The sequence below is a fragment of the Manihot esculenta genome, chromosome 15, assembly GCF_001659605.2.
Source record: "Manihot esculenta cultivar AM560-2 chromosome 15, M.esculenta_v8, whole genome shotgun sequence".
NCBI classification, from domain to species: domain Eukaryota; kingdom Viridiplantae; phylum Streptophyta; class Magnoliopsida; order Malpighiales; family Euphorbiaceae; genus Manihot; species Manihot esculenta.
Window position 1 is genome coordinate 24,746,654 of NC_035175.2, and position 19,597 is coordinate 24,766,250.

Sequence of the window (19,597 nt, forward strand, 5' to 3'; positions counted from 1 at the left end):
CCTTGAGAAGGATAAACTGAAAGAAAATGGGACTAATTTTATTGACTGGTTTAGAAACTTGAGAATTGTTCTCAAGTAAGAGAAAAAGTCCTACGTGCTTGATGAAGCTGTCCCTGAACCACCTCCTACTGATGCTACTAATGCTGTTAAGAACAAGCATAAGAAGCATATAGATGATTCTAATGACACTGGATGACTTATATTGGCAACTATGTGCCTAGAACTTCAGAAGGATCTGGATCCCCTTGAGGCTTATGAGATGAGTGTCCATCTCAAACAAGCTTTCCAACAACAAGCTAGGCAAGATAGGTATGAAACTACCATTGCATTGCATGATTGCGAAATGGCTGAAGGTGAATCAGTTAGTGCTCATGTTTTGAAGATGAAAGGCTACATTGATCACCTTGCTAGGCTTAGCTATTCTCTGAGTTTAGAACTCTCTACGGATTTGATCCTACATTTTTTACCTAGCAGTTTTTCTCAGTTTGTCATGAACTATAACATGAACAACATGGAGAAATCCATTCCTGAGTTGCATGGGATGCTAAAGACAGCTGAGGTAAATATCAAGAAAAGGCCTACCCATATTTTGAATGTCAATAAGGGTAAGCCCATGAAAAATAAGGGGAAGCCCAAGTCTAAAGGTAGTAATGGGCCTAAGGGACGAGGCAAGCCTAAATGGCAACCCAAGGCAAAAGTTTCTAAGGAAATAGTTCCTAAGGAAGGATTCTGCTTCCATTGCAAGGAACCAGGCATTGGAAGAGAAATAGCAAACTCTATTTGGATGAGTGCAAGAAGAAGAAGAGTAGTGAGACTACGACTTTGGGTATTTATAGATATTAATTTATCTATTTCTACTTCACGGGTATTAGATACCGGATGTGGTTCTTATATTTGTACAAATGTGCAGGGCCTCAAAAGGAGTAGAAAACTGAAAAAGGGGCGATGTGGACCTACGCGTAGGCAATGGAGCAAGAGTTGCTGCATTAGCTGTAGGGACTTATGAACTTATTTTGCCCAATGGGCTTTTGTTGGTTTTGAACAATTACTTTTATGTTCCTACTTTGAGTAGGAATATTATTTCAGTTTTTGTTTTGGACGATGAAGGTTTTTCATTTCTTATTAAGAATAAGAAATGCTCCATTAATAAAGATGATTTGCTTTATTGTATTGCAAATTCATATGATAGCCTTTATGTCCTTAATCTAGATGATTCTAGAGACAACAAAATCTATAATATAACTTCTAAGAAAACTAGGCCAAATGAGTTAAACCCAACATATTTATGGCACTGTCGTCTTAGCCATATAAATGAGAATCGCATATCTAAGCTCCATAAAGATGGTTTATTAGATTCATTTGATTTTGAATCATTTGAAAAATGTGAATCTTGTTTGCTTGGTAAGATGACAAAGGACCCTTTTACTGGACAAGGTCAAAGGGCTTCAGACTTATTGGGCTTAATACATACAGATGTATGTGGCCCACTAAGCATTAGTGCTAGGGGAGGTCATCAGTACTTCATTACATTCACTGATGATTTCAATAGGTATCGCTATGTCTACCTAATGAAACATAAGCATGAATCTTTTGAAATGTTTAGAACCTTTCAAAATGAAGTACAAAATCAACTTGGTAGAACTATTAAAATGCTTCGATCTGATCGAGGTAGTGAATATTTGAGCCAAGAGTTTGATGAATATCTTAGAAACTGTGGAATTGTTTCACAATTAACTCCGCCAGGAACTCCACAATGGAATGGTGTTTCTGAAAGGAGAAATCAGACTTTATTAGATATGGTTCGATCTATGATGAGTCAAACAAATATCCCTTTATCATTTTGGGGTTATGCCTGCATTTATTCTAAACCGAGTACCATCAAAAGCGGTTGAAAAGACACCATACGAGTTATGGACTGGCAAAATGCCCAGTTTGTGTTTCCTTAAAATTTTAGGTTGTGAGGCTTATATGAAATGCCCAATTTCAGATAAGCTAGCTCCAAAATCTATTAAGTGCAATTTTGTGGGGTATCCTAAGGAAACCAAAGGATACTATTTCTATATTCCCTCAGAGAACAAAGTGTTTGTTGCTCGAAATGGTACCTTTTTAGAAAAGGAATTCATCTCTCAGAGATTCAGTGGGAGTACAGTGCGACTTGAGGAAACTCAAGCACCACAAGAGAGCATTGAACCGCCAGTAGAACCACTTCCAGAACCACAAACAGTTGTGGAAACTGAAAGGGTGACACAAGTCCCACGCAGATCTGATAGGACACGTCATCAGCCTGAGAGATATGGATTTCTCATGACTGATAGTCGTGAACTTTTTCTCATTGATCAAGATGAGCCTACTACCTATCAAGAGGCTGTGTCAGGTCCAGATTCCGAGAAATGGCTTTCTACCATGAAATCTGAAATGCAATCCATGTATGACAATCGAGTTTGGTCATTAATTGATCCCTCTGATGGTGTTAAGACCATTGGTTGAAAATGGATTTTTAAGAAGAAAATCGACATGGATGGAAATGTGCATACCTACAAAGCAAGGCTTGTCGCAAAAGGTTTCAAGCAAACTCATGGTATAGACTATGATGAGACCTTTTTGCCAGTTACAATGCTTAAGTCGGTTAGAATTCTCATTGCCATTGCTGCGTACTATGATTACGAGATATGGCAAATGGATGTCAAAACAGCTTTCCTTAATGGAAACTTGCTCGAGGATGTGTACATGACACAACCTGAGGGTTTTGTAATCCTTGAGAATTCTGGAAAGATTTGCAAGCTTCAAAGATCCATTTATGGATTAAAGCAAGCTTCTCAGAGCTGGAATCTTCGTTTTGATGAAACAGTCAGGGACTTTGGATTCATCAAGAATGAAGATGAACCTTGTGTTTACAAGATGGTTAGTGCGACTGCAGTTGTGTTTCTAGTCCTATATATGGATGACATATTACTCATTGGAAATGATATCCCTACCTTGCAAAAGGTTAAGACTTGGTCAGGAAATTCTTTTTCAATGAAGGACTTAGGTGAGGCTGCTTATATCCTTGGTGTTACGATCTATAGGGATAGATCCAAGAGGATAATCGGTCTGAGTCAAAGTACTTATATTGACAAGGTGCTGAAAAGGTTCAGCATGCAAGATTCCAAAAGAGGATTCTTGCCCATGTCTCATGGTATTCATCTCAGCAAGAATCAATGTCCTATGACATTTGATGAGCGAGAACGAATGAATAAGATCCCTTATGCTTCTGCTATTGGATCTATCATGTATGCCATGTTATGTACTAGACCAGACGTCTCATATGCCTTGAGCACAACGAGCAGATATCAGGCAGATCCCGGTGAAAGTCACTGGACAGCTGTTAAGAATATCCTAAAGTACCTTAGAAGGACTAAGGATGCATTCCTAGTTTATGGAGGTTTGGAAGACGAGCTAGTTGTAAGTGGTTACACAGATGCTAGTTTTTAAACCGACATAGATGACTTCAGATCGCAGTCAGGATTCGTATTCACTTTAAATGATGGAGCTGTTAGATGGAAAAGTTCCAAGCAGAGCACTGTAGCAGATTCTACAACAGAAGCTGAGTATATAGCAGCATCAGATGCAGCTAAAGTGGCAGTCTGGTTGAAGAAATTCATCATAGAGTTGGGAGTGGTTGCCAGCATTGCAAATCCTATGGACCTTTATTATGATAACAATGGTGCATAGCACAGGCAAAGGAGCCCAGAACACATCAGAGATCTAAACACATACTTAGGCGATATCACCTTATTCAAGAGATCATTGATAGAGGAGATATCAAAATATGCAAAGTAGACACAAATGACAACATTGCAGATCCACTGACCAAGCCTCTTTCACAGATCAAGCATGATCAGCACACTAGGTCTATGGGTATTAGATACTTGTATGATTAGGCCTAGTGCAAGTGGGAGATTGTTAGTGTATTTGCCCTAGACCATTATCCTGGACCTTTTTGTATGTCGTTTTGGTTATTAATATTAGAGGTTTTTATTATCATTATTTGTTTGCATGTTACATAATAATGATTATCATCCCTGGTTACTTATTATTATGTTGATAATAATAAAATATAGCTAATATGATTATTGATTGATAATCATGAAATGATTATGTATATGTTGATATAATTGAATAATCATAGATACTTGTTAGAGAACAAAGTATTGGATGGACCCGCATTGAGATCACTACATGGGTTATTGTCATAAGTGAATCTCAAAGTAGTTATGTCTTAATCCTTTGACTTGAGATTGTCATAGTTTCCAACATAAGGATTGTTATGTTTTGACATAACCAAACGTTGTCTTTAATCGGACAATTATAAAGGTTATGATTGAGCATGATAGAAATTATGTAGAGGATAATGAACAATGAAGATAGGATTTGTCCCTTTCTCTGAGAGAGATATCTTCTGGGCTCCTCGATAAGTGAGACTGAGAAATGCATGGCCGTGCTCAAATGAATTGATAGTGTGATCAATATCATTTGAATTTATCAGTCTATTTAGAGATCGAGAAATCATAAGTTTGAACATTATAAGTTTGACATTGACCATGACTTATGTTCAAACTAGATATCGTGTGACAAAGAGATTAATACATGTTCTATTTATTAGGTTTTATCGGACTATTGATCCTCATATTAGTTGGGTAGTCATAATGTCTTGCTAGAGGTCACTTATGACTTATGGGCTTTGTGGGACTGGGCCTATTGCCAATTAATGTGAGCCTATTGGGTCACACACAAAAGAACGTTGTTGATGTGCTATGACATATTAATGGACCAAAGCCCGTTAATATAATTAATAATAATAAAGTGTTATTATTATTAATCATTAATTAATAATAATAAAGTGTTATTATTATTATTATTAATTAATAATAATAAAGTGTTACTATTATTAATCATTAATATAATTAATAATAATAAAGTGTTATTATTATTATTAATATTAATTATTAATTATTTATTATTATGAGATAATAATATTTAAAATATCTGTAAATTTATCTGTAACTGTTATAGATAAAGGACTCTATCACATAAGATATTTGAGTATCTGTGAGATTGTGATAATGGGTTTTGAACACAACTCTTTTGTGGGAAAACAAAAGACTGAAACATATAAATACTCCTTCTACGAATTGTGGTGATGATGTTAATTTTTGAGAAAAATTCAGTCTAACTATTGCAGATTGTGGAGCACATAATCTATCCATCTTTGAGAGAGTTAGCACTCTAGAAGGATAGAAGACGTTCGTATGGATATCATAGAGGGTGTTCGTTTGAAAAAGCAGTACCATCAGTCTGGCATTGTATCTTCTTGACCAGATTAACAGGTTAGTCTCATATCTTTCTTAAGATATAAACGAAGCACTCAGTTCCAAATGCTAGTGCGAAGGGTGTTTTCTTCGTCGGCGTTCGGGGAGTGGTCCGGAATGCCCACAGGATGCTATTGAGCTCATCTGCCCAGTTCTTATTTGCTCCATCCAATCACTTCTTCAATCCCTGGAGTATGGCCCGGTTTGTAACTTCTATTTGGCCGTTGGTTTGAGGATGGGCCACCGAAGAGAACTTGTGCCATATGCCCATATTTTTTGTGAATTCCTTGAAAGTCTTACAGTCAAATTGCTTGGCATTGTCTGATATAAGCACCCTCGGTATCCAAAACCTGTAGATGATGTTGCCCCAGATGAAGTCTATCATTTTTCTTGATATGATAGTAGGAACTGCTTTAGTCTCTGGCCATTTTGAAAAATATTCCACAGCCACTATTATGAACTTCTTCTGCCCCGTGGTCTTAGGAAAAGGTCCCAGGATATCTATGCCCCATTGTGAGAACGGCCACAGGCTGGATATGCTGAATTGAGGGGTGGCTGGAATGTTGATTGCGTTGGCGTACCTTTGGCACACATCGCATCTTCTAACAAATTCCTCTGTTTTCTTCTTGACTGTGGGCCAGTAGTATCCCTGCCTAAAAATTTTGTTCGCCAATGTCCCTACTCCTTCATGAGCCCCACATATTCCCTGATGAATTTCTTCCATAACCCTGGTTGCTTCTTCTGGGCCTATGCATCGGAGCCATGAGCTAGATTTCCCCCTTCTATACAGTGTGCCTCTTATTGCTTGATAATTGGGATCTTGGGCTACTATTTTCTTTGCTTCAGCTTTATCTTCCGGGAGTTTTCCTTTCTCTAAATATTCTAGATACGGGGTCATCCAACTCTGCCCTTCTTCGACCTGCATTATAGCGTCCATTTTGTCAAAGGCAGGAATGTTAATATGTTGTATAGATACCTCATTTGGGAGTTGTTCCAACTCTTCTTCAGATAATCGGCTAAGCATGTCTAACTCCTCGTTTTCTTCTCGAGGTATTCTTTGATATTTCACATTGACTCCTTGCTCGCCGAGCTCTACTTCAATAGCTTTTACCTTTGCTAAGTATTTCTATATGGTAGGGTCCCTCGCCTGATATGCCCCCATTATTTGGTTGACCACCAGCTGGGAATCACTGTTTATTTCAAGGTCGGTCGCTCCTATTTCCATTGCTATCAGCATTCCGTTTATCAGGGTTTCGTACTCTGCTATGTTATTGGAGGCACTGAATTCTAGTCGTAGGGCATAACAAACTTTGAACCCTTCTGGTCCCTTTAACATTACTCCTGCCCCGCTACCTCCAGCGCTCAATGCTCCGTCTACATACAGTTTCCAGCTGAATTCTTGTGAGGGCTGCCGTTCGCCTTCTTCTTCCATTGCTTTTGAAGGTTTCTTGTTGAGCTCTACCTGCTCTTTATTGAAGGAGCATTCTGCTATAAAGTCAGCAAGGGCTTGCGCCTTGATGGTTGTTCGAGGTCGGTATTCACGACAATACGGACTGATCTCAACAAACCAAGCCAGCATCCATCCTGACGTTTCGGGCCTATGGAGGATCCTCTTTAAAGGTTGGTCCGTCATCACTACTCCTTGATGGCTTTCGAGGTATACTCTGAATTTCTTCACTGCTAATAACAGGGCGTATGCTAACTTTTCTATGTTTATGTATCTAACCTCCGCATCTTTGAGCACTTTGCTAACATAAAATACCGGTTTTTGCTCTCCCCCTTCTTCTCTTACTAACACGGCACTGATGGCTTATTCTGAGACTGATAGATAGATAAAAAGTTCTTTCCCAGCTAGTGGGCTGCTGAGTAGGTGTGGTGAACTCATATACTATTTGAGCTCCTTGAAAGCTTGCTGGCAGTCCTCAGTCCACTCAAAGTTTGGGACCTTCCTCAGCCTCTTGAAGAACGGTAAGCACCTTTCTGCAGACTTTGACATAAATCGATTAAGTACTACCACTCTTCCTGTGAGTCTCTGTACATCTCTCATGCAGGTCGGTTCAGGCATTCTCAATAGGGCTTCTACCTTCTCCGGATTTGGCTCAATTCCCTTTCCGCTGACCATATATCCCAAAAAATTTCTCCCTCTGATGAAGAAAGCGCACTTAACTGGGTTTAGCCTCATTTTGTACTATTCTAGCACTCCGAATACTTCTTCTAGGTCTGCCACATGCTGCTAAAAGGTTTGGCTTTTTACCACCATATCATCTACATACACCTCCACGTTTCTTCCTATTTCCCCCTTGAAAATTTTATTCATCAGCCTTTGATATGTTGCTCTAGCATTTTTTAGCTCAAAGGGCATAGCTGATAGAGCATAATTTAGTCCATTTTATATTAATTTTATTGATGAATATTTACATGATTTCTGTTTAATTTAGTGCTTTTGATATTATTTTGCAGAAAATGGTGTAAAAGGACAATTTGGAGAAAATCCCCCTAAAATTGCCTTATTTAGAGCAAAAGAGAGTAAGCCTGCCAAGTTGGATTCAAGTCAAGCTAAATGAGGAAAGTATTTTGAAATTTAAATCTTCAAGATTCATATTCAAATTTTGAATTTCAAAATCCAGCTTGCTAAGGAAGCCAAATCTTGAAGATCACATGCTTGCCAACTCATACTTTGCACATTCAAAATTCACATGTGCAAGGAAAGTCTACACCTTCCTTATTTGTGCATGGGCAGCAACTTGGCACTTGGGCAGCCCTTTGGAAGCACTTGGGCAGCCCTTTGGAAGCACTTGGTCAGCCTCATGAAGGTGTATGGGCAGCCAAGGACACTTGACCAGCAATTAAATAAATGGGCAGCTCCATTCCTTGCAAAGGACCAAGCGCGCACTCATCCATTCACACGCACATGGGATGCGCACATGGACAGCACTTCAACACCGCACATGGGCAGCAACTCCAGCGCACGTGGACCATAGGGCACACTCCTTTCATCCTATATAAAGACCCTTAAGTGGCCAACCAGCAATACTCTCAATTTGGCAATTCCGTCAAGTTCAACGCAAGGGCAGAATACAATCTGCACATCTTCGGTCCATCGGTTCTTCTTTTTTCCTTTTTATTTTCTGTTTCTAATTCAGCCATGAGTGGCAGAATTCTTTTAATCTAGTTGAATATTGGTTGAAATTTTAGTTGATTAATGGGTTGTGAGACTTGATCAAATATTGTTTAACTTTTGGGTGTTCAATATTCATGCAATTTCATGCTTAATTTTCATATTACTTTGTTATTGAGATCTACGTTAATTTTTTATTGCAAAATAATTATTTGTTAGTTTGAATGATTTAAGTCCGTAATTGCTTAGATTATTCTTACATAAGAACACTTGGCATAAAAACCAAGGAAGTTGCATGATCTAGCGTTATCTCCAAACGTTTGGGTAGATAGGATTGGATCTCTCTATTTCTTAATGCAATTAACAGTTGTTTGTTGCCTGAGGCCCAAGGACGTTTCTTGGTAACTTGTTGATTAGTTATTAATTAGAGGACGTTCCCTAATTAATTTATTCCTAAGGAGAGATAATGGTAGCTAGAGGCTTCCTCCATCTCCATAACTAATCTATTGAATCAACCCAAAAGAACAAAGTGTCTGTGATCAATCCCAACAACTAAAGTGGATCCAATACTTCAACTAGAGCTTTCTCATTATTGGTTACTCTTTATTTAATTATTTGCTTTCCATTGTTGTTCTCATTATTAGTTTACTACAATCAATCTCAAACCTTCCTGTTATTTTGTTGACAGTTTTGATTCCAATTTTCAGTTTATCTCATTTGATCCCACTTTCAGTTTTTTTTATCTCATTTTTAGTTTATTATCATTTCAATTTATTTTCTTGGTCATAAAAAGAGAAATAGGTGAGTTTTCAATTCTCTGTGGATTTGATCCTTTCACCATTATCTGCAGTTGTAAATTGTTGATAACCAGAAATGTTATTTTTTACCGGCTTCGACAACCGCGAGTCAAAAATTGGCGCCGTTGCCGGGGAATTGATTTAACTTATTTATTTTTCTTTCATGACCAGATCTGAACGTAGGGACACTCTGCCTTACAATTCGGAAATAGAACGCACTCTCAGAAGACTAGGAAAGCAAGCAGTTCCTCCGGAAGAAGTTCCAATCGCACCACAAGGAGAGCCCTGCACAGAAGCACTTCTGAACTCCTCTGAATCGCACCATCCTTCTTCATCCATGGCTGAACATAATCCACAACCTGCTGCCCACAATGGACATGCTGTCCAAGACCAAATAATTCAAGAGGTTCCAGAATCCAGTTCTGCCAGACAGCTTAAATTGATAGACACTTGTCCACCAAAATAGCAGACTACAGACCAGAAAATTTCAGAATCAGAGCTGAAACCTCTTCCAGACCATCTGAAATACATGTACTTGGGAGATGATAAGGCACATCCAGTAATAGTTTCAAATCAGTTGAGCCAACAAGAAGAGGAAAGTCTCCTAAAAGTACTAAAGAAGCACAAGGGAGCCATAGGATGGACCATTGATGACATAAAAGGTATCTCTCCCACCACTTGCATGCATAGAATTCACATGGAAGAAGAATGCAAGCCAGTTAGAGATGCTCAAAGGAGATTGAATCCTCCTATGATGGAAGTGGTGAAAAAGGAAATAGTCAAGCTCCTAGATGCAGGTATTATCTATCCTATCTCTGACAGTAAATGGGTGAGTCCTGTACATGTAGTTCCAAAGAAAACAGGTATCACCATTGTTCCAAATGCTGAGGGAAAACTTGTTTCCACTAGAGTTCAAAATGGTTGGAGAGTCTGCATGGATTATAGAAAGCTCAATACTGCAACAAGGAAGGATCACTTTCCTTTACCTTTCATTGATCAGATGCTAGAAAGGCTCACAGGTAAGTCCCATTATTGTTGTCTTGATGGCTTTTCAGGTTTCTATCAATATCAAGTTGCTCCAGAAGACCAAGAAAAGACCACCTTCACTTGTCCTTTTGGCACCTTTGCATTTAGAAGGATGCCATTTGGACTTTGCAATGCACCTGCCACCTTCCAGAGATGCATGATGAGCATATTTTCTGACTATGTTGAGAACATCATTGAGGTATTTATGGATGATTTCACAGTGCATGGCAACTCCTTTGAAGAATGCCTTGCCAATCTAGAAAAGATCCTTCAGAGATGCATTGAATCAAATCTTGTTCTGAACTATGAAAAATGCCACTTTATGGTTAACCAAGGTTTGATTTTAGGCCATGTTGTTTCGGCTAAGGGAATTGAAGTAGACAAATCAAAGGTGGATACCATCAAGAATCTGCCTTATCCTACAAATGTTAGAGAAATTCGGTCCTTCCTAGGCCATGCAGGATTCTATAGAAGATTTATTAAAAATTTCTCTAAAATCACATTACTCTTATGCAAATTGCTTCAACAGGATGTAACATTTGATTTTGATGCAGATTGTAAAAAAGCTTTTGATCTAATTAAGGAATTGCTTATGACTGCACCAATCATTCAAGCACCTGACTGGACCTTGCCCTTTGAGATCATGTGTGATGCAAGTAACTATGCTGTAGGAGCAGTCTTGGGGCAACATGTGGGAAACTCCCCCCACGTCATTCACTATGCCTCTCGCACATTGGATGCTGCACAAAGCAACTACTCAACAGCAGAAAAGGAGCTCTTACCTGTTGTATTTGCTTTGGAAAAATTTAGGCCATACCTCTTGGGAATTAAAGTTATCATCTATTCTGACCATGCAGCCTTGAGATACTTGATCAAGAAAAAGGAAGTAAAGCCAAGACTCATGAGGTGAATTCTGCTATTACAAGAATTTGATCTAGAAATAAGAGACAAGAAAGGTAAAGAGAACTTGGTGGCAGATCACCTCTGCTGACTCTCCTCTAACTTTGCGCCATGCCCAGTCAAGGAGGAGTTCCCAGACGAACATCTGTTCGTCACTCATTCAGCTTAGGAGATCGCAGATTGCACTCCATCACCCAAGGGGAGTACTCAGTTTCTCTTGCATTTTAATATTTTCTACACATTGAGGACAATGCATGATTTAGGCGTGGGGGTGCATAAATCTGAAACTTCAATTTTTGCATTTTTTTCCTTTCAGTTTTGCGTTTTCTTCTCCTTTCAGTTTCTCTTCTGTGATTTTGCTTTGATCCGAATAGCCACAGTTGAATTTTTTTTTTTTTTTTTTGCTTTCAATAACACACACAAATAGCCACAATTTTTTTTTATTATTTATTTTTATTTCCGTTTTTGAGATGCTTTACTCATCATATAGACTATGTTGGATGAGTTTTCTTTCCATGACCCCATTGATGTGATGACTCTTTAAACTTATGTTGAATCAATTGCAGTGAGTTATATTCATGTTTGAGAATTGCCTTTTGAATTGAATCTTTGAGTTTGCCATGGTGAAAAATATATTGATGACACTCATTAGAGAGAATAAATTGAAAGTTATGTGAATGAACTTAACATGACTTGATTTAGCAATTGGTGTTGATTTGCCCAAATCATTGAAAGAAAGAAATTCACAAAGGCTTAGACTTCAAAAGCACAAATTGAAAACTGTGCCAATGGTCAAAAGACTATGAACAGAGCTAGTAGCCACTTGGACAGGTAACCAACTGAGTAACTGGGGGTGGGTATCACAAATATGTACCTTCACGTCAAAAGGTTGGTGACTTGTTCAAGCAAAATTAAAAGTGCAAAAAACTGAATAAAGTACTTCAAGGTAAGGGCAAGTCACTCTAAAAGCTAGAAAAAGTCTTAACAAATTAATGTGCATGTATGATCTCTCTCTTGAGTAAAACAAATCTTAGCCATGGCAAGTAAAAGGAAACAAGGAAAGAAGGTGAGTAATCTTCATGCATATATTCTTCACTGCAATGATTCAAAATAGGTGTCGTAAGTAAGAGTTTAAGTGGAAATAAGGATCTAGAGTAAGAAAGCTTATTTGACTATGTTTATTTGCTTGAGGACAAGCAAAAGGTTAGGTGTCAAGCAAAAGGCTAGGTGTGGGGGTATTTGATAGAGCATAATTTAGTCCATTTTATATTAATATTATTGATGAATATTTACATGATTTCTGCTTAATTTAGTGCTTTTGATATTATTTTGCAGAAAATGGTGTAAAAGGACAATTTGGAGAAAATCCCCCTAAAACTGCCTTATTTGGAGCAAAAGAGAGCAAGCCTGCCAAGTTGATTCAAGTCAAACTAAATGAGGAAAGTATTTTGAAATTTAAATCTTCAAGATTCATATTCAAATTTTAAATTTCAAAATCCAGCTTGCTAAGGAAGCCAAATCTTGAAGATCACATGCTTGCCAACTCGTACTTTGCACATTCAAAATTCACATGTGCAAGGAAAGTCTACACCTTCCTTATTTGTGCATGGGCAGCAACTTGGCACTTGGGCAGCCTTTTGGAAGCACTTGGTCAGCCTCATGAAGGTGTATGGGCAGCCAAGGACACTTGACCAGCAATTAAATAAATGGGCAGCCCCATTCCTTGCAAAGGACCAAGCGCGCACTCATCCATTCACACGCACATGGGACGCGCACATGGACAGCACTTCAACACCGCACATGGGCAGCAACTCCAGCGCACATGGACCCCAGGGCACACTCCTTTCATCCTATATAAAGACCCTTAAGTGGCCGACCAGCAATACTCTGAATTCGGCAATTCCGTCAAGTTCAACGCAAGGGCAGAATACAATCTGCACATCTTCGATCCATCGGTTCTTCTTTTTTCCTTTTTATTTTCTGTTTCTAACTCAGCCATGAGTGGCTGAATTCTTTTAATCTAGTTGAATATTGGTTGAAGCTTTAGTTGATTAATGGGTTGTGAGACTTGATCAAATATTGTTTAACTTTTGGGTGTTCAATATTCATGCAATTTCATACTTAATTTTCATATTACTTTGTTATTGAGATCTACGTTGATTTTTTATTGCAAAATAATTATTTGTTAGTTTGAATAATTTAAGTCCGTAATTGCTTAGATTATTCTTACATAAGAACACTTGGCATAAAAACCAAGGAAGTTGCATGATCTAGCGTTATCTCCATACGTTTGGGTAGCTAGGATTGGATCTCTCTATTTATTAATGCAATTAACAGTTGTTTGTTGCCTGAGGCCCAAGGATGTTCCTTGGCAACTTGTTGATTAGTTATTAATTAGAGGACGTTCCCTAATTAATTTATTCCTCAGGAGAGATAATGGTAGTTAGAGGCTTCCTCCATCTTCATAACTAATCTATTGAATCAACCCAAAAGAACAAAGTTTCTGTAATCAATCCCAACAACTAAAGTGGATCCAATACTTCAACTAGAGCTTTCTCATTATTGGTTACTCTTTATTTAATTATTTGCTTTCCATTGTTGTTCTCATTATTAGTTTACTACAATCAATCTCAAACCCCCTTGTTATTTTGTTGACAGTTTTGATCCCAATTTTCAGTTTATTTCATTTGATCCCACTTTCAGTTTTTTATCTCATTTTTAGTTTATTATCGTTTCAGTTTATTTTCTTGGTCATAAAAAGAGAAATAGGTGAGTTCTCAATTCTCTGTGGATTCGATCCTTTCACCACTATCTGCAGTTGTAAATTGTTGATAACCAAAAAGGTTATTTTTGACCGGCTTCGACAACTGCGAGTCAATAGCCCTGTAACAGTAAGTTCCATCCTCAGTTATGAACTTCTCTTGTCCACGATAGGTGAGGAGAAACGAGGAAAGGAGGAACAACCTTAGTGCATTTATTCTACACTGCGATGCTTCAATTTGGGAGTTTAGGATGGTTGATTAAGTGGTAATTAGGATCTAAGAAAAGGGGGATCAATTGACTAAGCTATTCATTGCTTGAGGACAAGCAAAAAGCTAGGTGTGTGGGTATTTGATCAAGCATAATATAGCCACATTTTTATTATTATCATTAGTACTTAATTATGTATTTTCCTAGCTTAATTTGTGTTTTTATATTATTTTCTGTAGAAAAGGTGAAAAATGAAAACTTGGTGAAAAATAGCTAAAAATGTTGAAAAATTGATATGGCCAAAGTGATTTGGCCAAATCAACCTCAAAGAATGACTAAGGAAGCTGCATGAAGAGGAAGCCGAAATTCAAAATCTTGATATCCCAAGATGATTTGCCCAGATCACTGGCCAAATCACCTGAAGACAGTGGCAGCTGAAACCCGGAGTAACCCGCAGAAACGATTTGGGCAAGTGATTTGCCCAAATCACTGCCCGAATTAACTGTCTCCAGCAGAAAGCACAGAAACACGAGAAATTGTAGAAATTTAAATTTTCAAGTGTTTAAAAGTTCTATCCTACCTCAAATACTCCAAGACTTATCTAAGACACCTCCAAACCGCGCAAAAAGAAGTCCTTCATCCTAAGAGGTCTATTTATGATGAAATACAAAGCAAAAAAGGAACCAAAGACCAAGTCAAAATAGAATTTCAACTCAAGAAGGATTAATCTAGGGTTTCACACTTATAAAAGGGCAGCAAGCACCATCATAAAATAATCCCAATTTTTGGCAGAGAGCTTCAACAGCACTGCATCTTCCTCTTTTCTTCTTTCTTTTCTCTTTATGTATTCTTTGCCCACCATGAGTGGCTAAACACATCTTCTTCTAGTTGGAGTGGAGAAATTTCAGTTTAATTATGAATTGGGAGATCTAAAACTCCATTGTCAAACTTCTATTTTTTTAATATTTATGCAATTTGTTCTTCATGTTATTATTGTCTTGCTATTAGAATCAATAAGGGCCCATTGCTTTTAATTGCAGAAGCAATATATTATTTTTTTTTGAATGATTTAGGTCCGCAATTACTTAGATTATTTGAACACAAGTAACAATTGGTTGCATGATCTAACTTAACCACGTGGTTGGCAATGTTAGAATTAGATTTCTCTATTTCGACAAGGACATTCCTTGGCAACTTATTAACTAGTGTTTGATTAGCAAACATTTTCTAATCAAACTAAATTTAAGGAGGTATTTGGTTATGTGGAGCGTCTTCCACAACCTAAACTAATTTATTGAAATAAGTAGCAGAATCAAAGTATTAATAATCAATTCCAAACTGAAATGGATCATATACTTCAACTAGAGTCTTTTTATTATTGATTTACTCATCTTTTAATTATTGCTCTCTTTTACTACTTCAGTTTTAATTTTGGTTCACTATCATAAAAAACAACCCCCCTTATTTTACTTTTATTGTTAACTTGCCCAAGTCATTGTTAGGAAAGTCCTTAGTACCAAATCCTCATGGATTTGACCCTATTGCCATTATCTGCAGTTTTAATTGTTGATTACTAATAGGTTTATTTTTTACGGCTTCGACAACCACAAACTCAAATAACTCTATAGGGTGAGTCTTTAATAAACCGGACATCCTACATTAGGTTAGCCTTGTCTCCGTGTCATAAGTGGTTAAGTCTAAGTGTCAGAGTATCTTGGTTGTAAGGGTTCTGCCACGTGAACTAATCGTAAGTTGACAACATGTTACATATTTCGGGCGAATACTAATTCATATTAATTTCCATATCTGATTTACTTTATGTTCTCTTGCTGTAATTTAATTTAACTTTTTTATTTTTCTTCCTATTTGTTTAATGCTTTATGGAAATTTTTATTTTGGCAATTGAGTAGTCAAAAGAGGAAATTCCTCAAGCTTGATTGGATTTTCTCTCTTGGCCGAACCAACTAGCCTTAGTACATGTATTCTTGCCAATTATGAAGGGGCTGGACCAATTTTAGGAGTCCATGCAGGAGCTCATTTGCCTTGGAGGCTCAAGGAAGAACCTTTAAAGACCTTTTGCAAAGGGTTATGAGTCTAAACGCCTTGTAATAGGAGTTAGAATTTAATTTAATTATTTAATTATTTTGGAAATGTAATTGATTCTTTTCACCTCCTTCCTTTCTCCAGTTATAGGACTGGGTTTTAATTTTTCTCCTTCCCCCTCCTTTAGATGTTTTAATTCTTGCACCTCACCTTAAAAATGTATAAAAATGTTTAGTAACTTAGAAAATTCACTTAGTAATTTTAGAAGAAATTTGGCGTGATAGAGATATGGATGGTATGTTTAGAGGTTGCTTATTGCTTTGGCATAAAATGACTAATGTAATACCCGATTAGATCCCGGCATCGAAATTCCTATTTTCCGGTGGAATCTCGGATGTCGAAAACCTCTAGAAGGGTAAAATCATGTTTTTCTAAAATGTTTTCATGTATTTTAAGGTTTTAAGTAAGAAAGAAATTGAGTTTTTGAAAGAAAAGCACCAAGGAAGGAAAGCCAGGTTCGGCCGCCGAACATGGTGCAGTTTAGGAAGCACCTTTGGCCCCCGAAGGTGGTTTGGCCAGCCACCTATAAAAGGCCCCATGTCCGAAAATGGGCGAGTTTTCTTCCCCATTTTCGGGCAAAGGTGAGTCCATGCCCTTCCATGGTTAGTTTTGATGTTTTCCTTCAAATCGTTCATGTTTTTTATGAGTTTTAACTTGGTTTTGAAGATTTTTGAGCAAAGAACGAAGTTTTAAAACTTGGAGACCCCGGAGCCATTTCCTCCACAACTCCAAGTTTGGATCGCCTCTCCTCTCGAGTTTTCAAGAGGTAAGAGTAGATCCTACCTTTCTTTTATGTTTTTATTAAGTTTTGAGGGGTTTGAAGGGTGTAGGATGCATGATTAGAGTAGTTGTAAAATGTTAGGGTTTAGGTGAGTTAATGATGAAATATATGTTTATTGTATGCTATATGTTGTTGTTGTTGGGGTATAGGTTAGTTTTAAGCCCCTAAATGCTTGAGGATGTGTTTATGCATGTTTTTGCATGAGTTGGTTTGAGTTGTGAGGTTTGGGATGGCTGGATGCATGTTTGTGGCTTGGGTTCTGCTTTCTGGAAGAACTCAGGTTCGGCTGCCGAAGCCATGTTCGACCGCCGAACCTGCCTGGGGAGGCAGTTCTGGCTGCCGAACCCTGCCCCCGAAAGTTTGGACTTTCAGCTCTGGAAGGGAGTTTCAGCCGCCAAACCTGCCCCCGAAGGTTGGCGAGTTTCGGCTCTGGAACCACTTTCGGCAGCTGAACCTACCGCTGAAAGTACCCTATCCAGCCTTCCTTTGCATGTTTTCTATGATTGTTTTAAGGTGTTTTTGGGGGGTTTTTGGGGAGATGTTTAGAGTTATGTTAGTGTATGTTTGGTACCTCATTTGAGTCCACCTGTGTAGGTTCGGACCCGAGGAACTGAGGACCCCAGCAGTGAGATAGTCTGTTTAGAGTCAGCTTGAGGTGAGTAGAATGGATCTTGATATTTCAAAGTAAATAAATTTTGAGCATGTTCATGCATCACGAATGCCATGATATATACTAGGTTGTTTGCATTAGAATTCACGAATATGTTGCATTGCATATTATGATGTTGATGTGGATGGATGTTGGATGACCCATAAGCCCTCGATATGATATGATGACGATGATACGGTATGAAGTCCAGTGAGGCTCATTCTACGCCCCTGGCACGATGTAAGAGAAAGACCAGTGAGCCCCATTCTACGCCCCTGGCACCATTGGAATGTGTAGAGGGCTATTGGTGATAAGTCCATCCTTGATGTGATTTGTTTGTGATGTGATGCATTCCATAAAAGCATTGTGTGTTTTAATATATTGTTGTACTATTCTACTCACTGGGCTCTAGTAGCTCACCCATTTCCCTTAACCCCCAGGCTTGCAGGTTCGGGATAGACCAGGAGATCAGCAAGAGTAAAGGCATAGTGTATGTAATAGTTAGTTGTGGACATGAAAGATAATGTAATGTAATGTATTGTAAGATATTGTATAAATTTGTATTGAGGATTAGTATTGTGCTTGACCCTAGAGTTTATGGTTAATCCCTTTTGATACATGATCTTTATGTAATGTTTTATTAATGTGATGTAAACTAAGCTTGATGTATATAATGTTGACCCAACTAGAGCATTTGATGAGGGCTCTAATGTGGGGTTTTTATGTATTCAGTATTAGTGCATGCACAGGTCAAGCTTGGTAGATGGAAAGTTTAAAATTTTTATGAAAATGTATGATCATGTATGGGATTTATCAGATATGACAAGTTGTATGCTAGGCTTGCTACGGGTCCCGGCGACCTTAAGTCGATCTGGATCCTAGCGCCGGTAGCGGTCCGATTTCGGGTCGTTACATAAGTAGTAATGACTTTAGAGAAAGCTAACTATAAAAGATGCTTCCAAAATATATGATAGAAACCTAGTGAAATCTTTTACTTACCAAGTGACAAATTGAACTTGGAAACAATACATGTTTAGGAATCAACATGAATACAAATGAACCATGGCATTAATTGAATTTAAAAACATGGCAAATAGGGCAATATGGTAACCATCTCACCTAAAGTAAAGTAGATATTTCACATGCTTAGGCTTATTGAATTCACGTGCAAAAGGTGCCTATTTGATAAATGTGTATGTAATATTAGAATGCATATGCTTGATTAGAAATTTCCTAATTAATATGCTAAGACAAAAAGTAAAAGGCACATGTAGAGGGCTGGTGTTGGTTCTCAACAGTAGATTCTAGGTGAGAATGTGACTAATATCTTCTCTTTTTCATACCTACTATCCTGAACCTAGACCATTGGGTTATAGAATATGAAGGATAATGGATCTTTGCTAGGTGTAAGTCGCTCAACCACATCCTTCTCTTTGTTTCTATTCTTATCAAGGTGGCGACTCCTATTTTCCTTTACTTGGTCTATAATAAAATATATGGTGTCATTGTAGTATTGTGAGAAAAAGAGATGCTAATTGTAATACCCGGCTAGACTCCGGTATCGGAATTCCTACCGTCCGGTGGAATCTCGGATGTCGGAAGCCTCTAGTAGGGTAGAAACATGTTTTCATAAAATATTTTAATGTATTCCATGATTTTAAATAAAAAGGAAATGAGTTTTTGCATGAAAATAGCCTTGGAGGAAAACTCAGGTTCGGCCGCCGAACCTCAAGTTTGGCCGCCGAACATGCATGCCTTCGGGAGCGCTTTTAGGCCCCCGAAAGCATAAGTGAGGGAAGTCCAGGTTCGGCCGCCGAACCTTATGTTCGGCCGCCGAACATGGCATGCATGCGGAGGCACTTTCGGCTCCCGAACGTGGCCTGGCCAGCCACCTATAAAGGGGTC

The 19,597-nt window shown here is 38.1% G+C and overlaps 1 protein-coding gene across 1 annotated transcript; it reads right to left on the minus strand.

Annotated features, from left to right (window-relative positions):
- Positions 1 to 5,520: 5,520 nt before the first annotated feature.
- LOC122721973 lies at positions 5,521 to 6,981 on the minus strand. The gene is made up of 2 exons (XM_043951395.1): positions 6,540 to 6,981; positions 5,521 to 6,440 (listed from the first exon to the last, which is right to left on the minus strand). The coding sequence occupies exons 1-2, from the start codon at positions 6,979 to 6,981 to the stop codon at positions 5,521 to 5,523; spliced, it is 1,362 nt and encodes a 453-aa protein (XP_043807330.1).
- Positions 6,982 to 19,597: the final 12,616 nt, after the last annotated feature.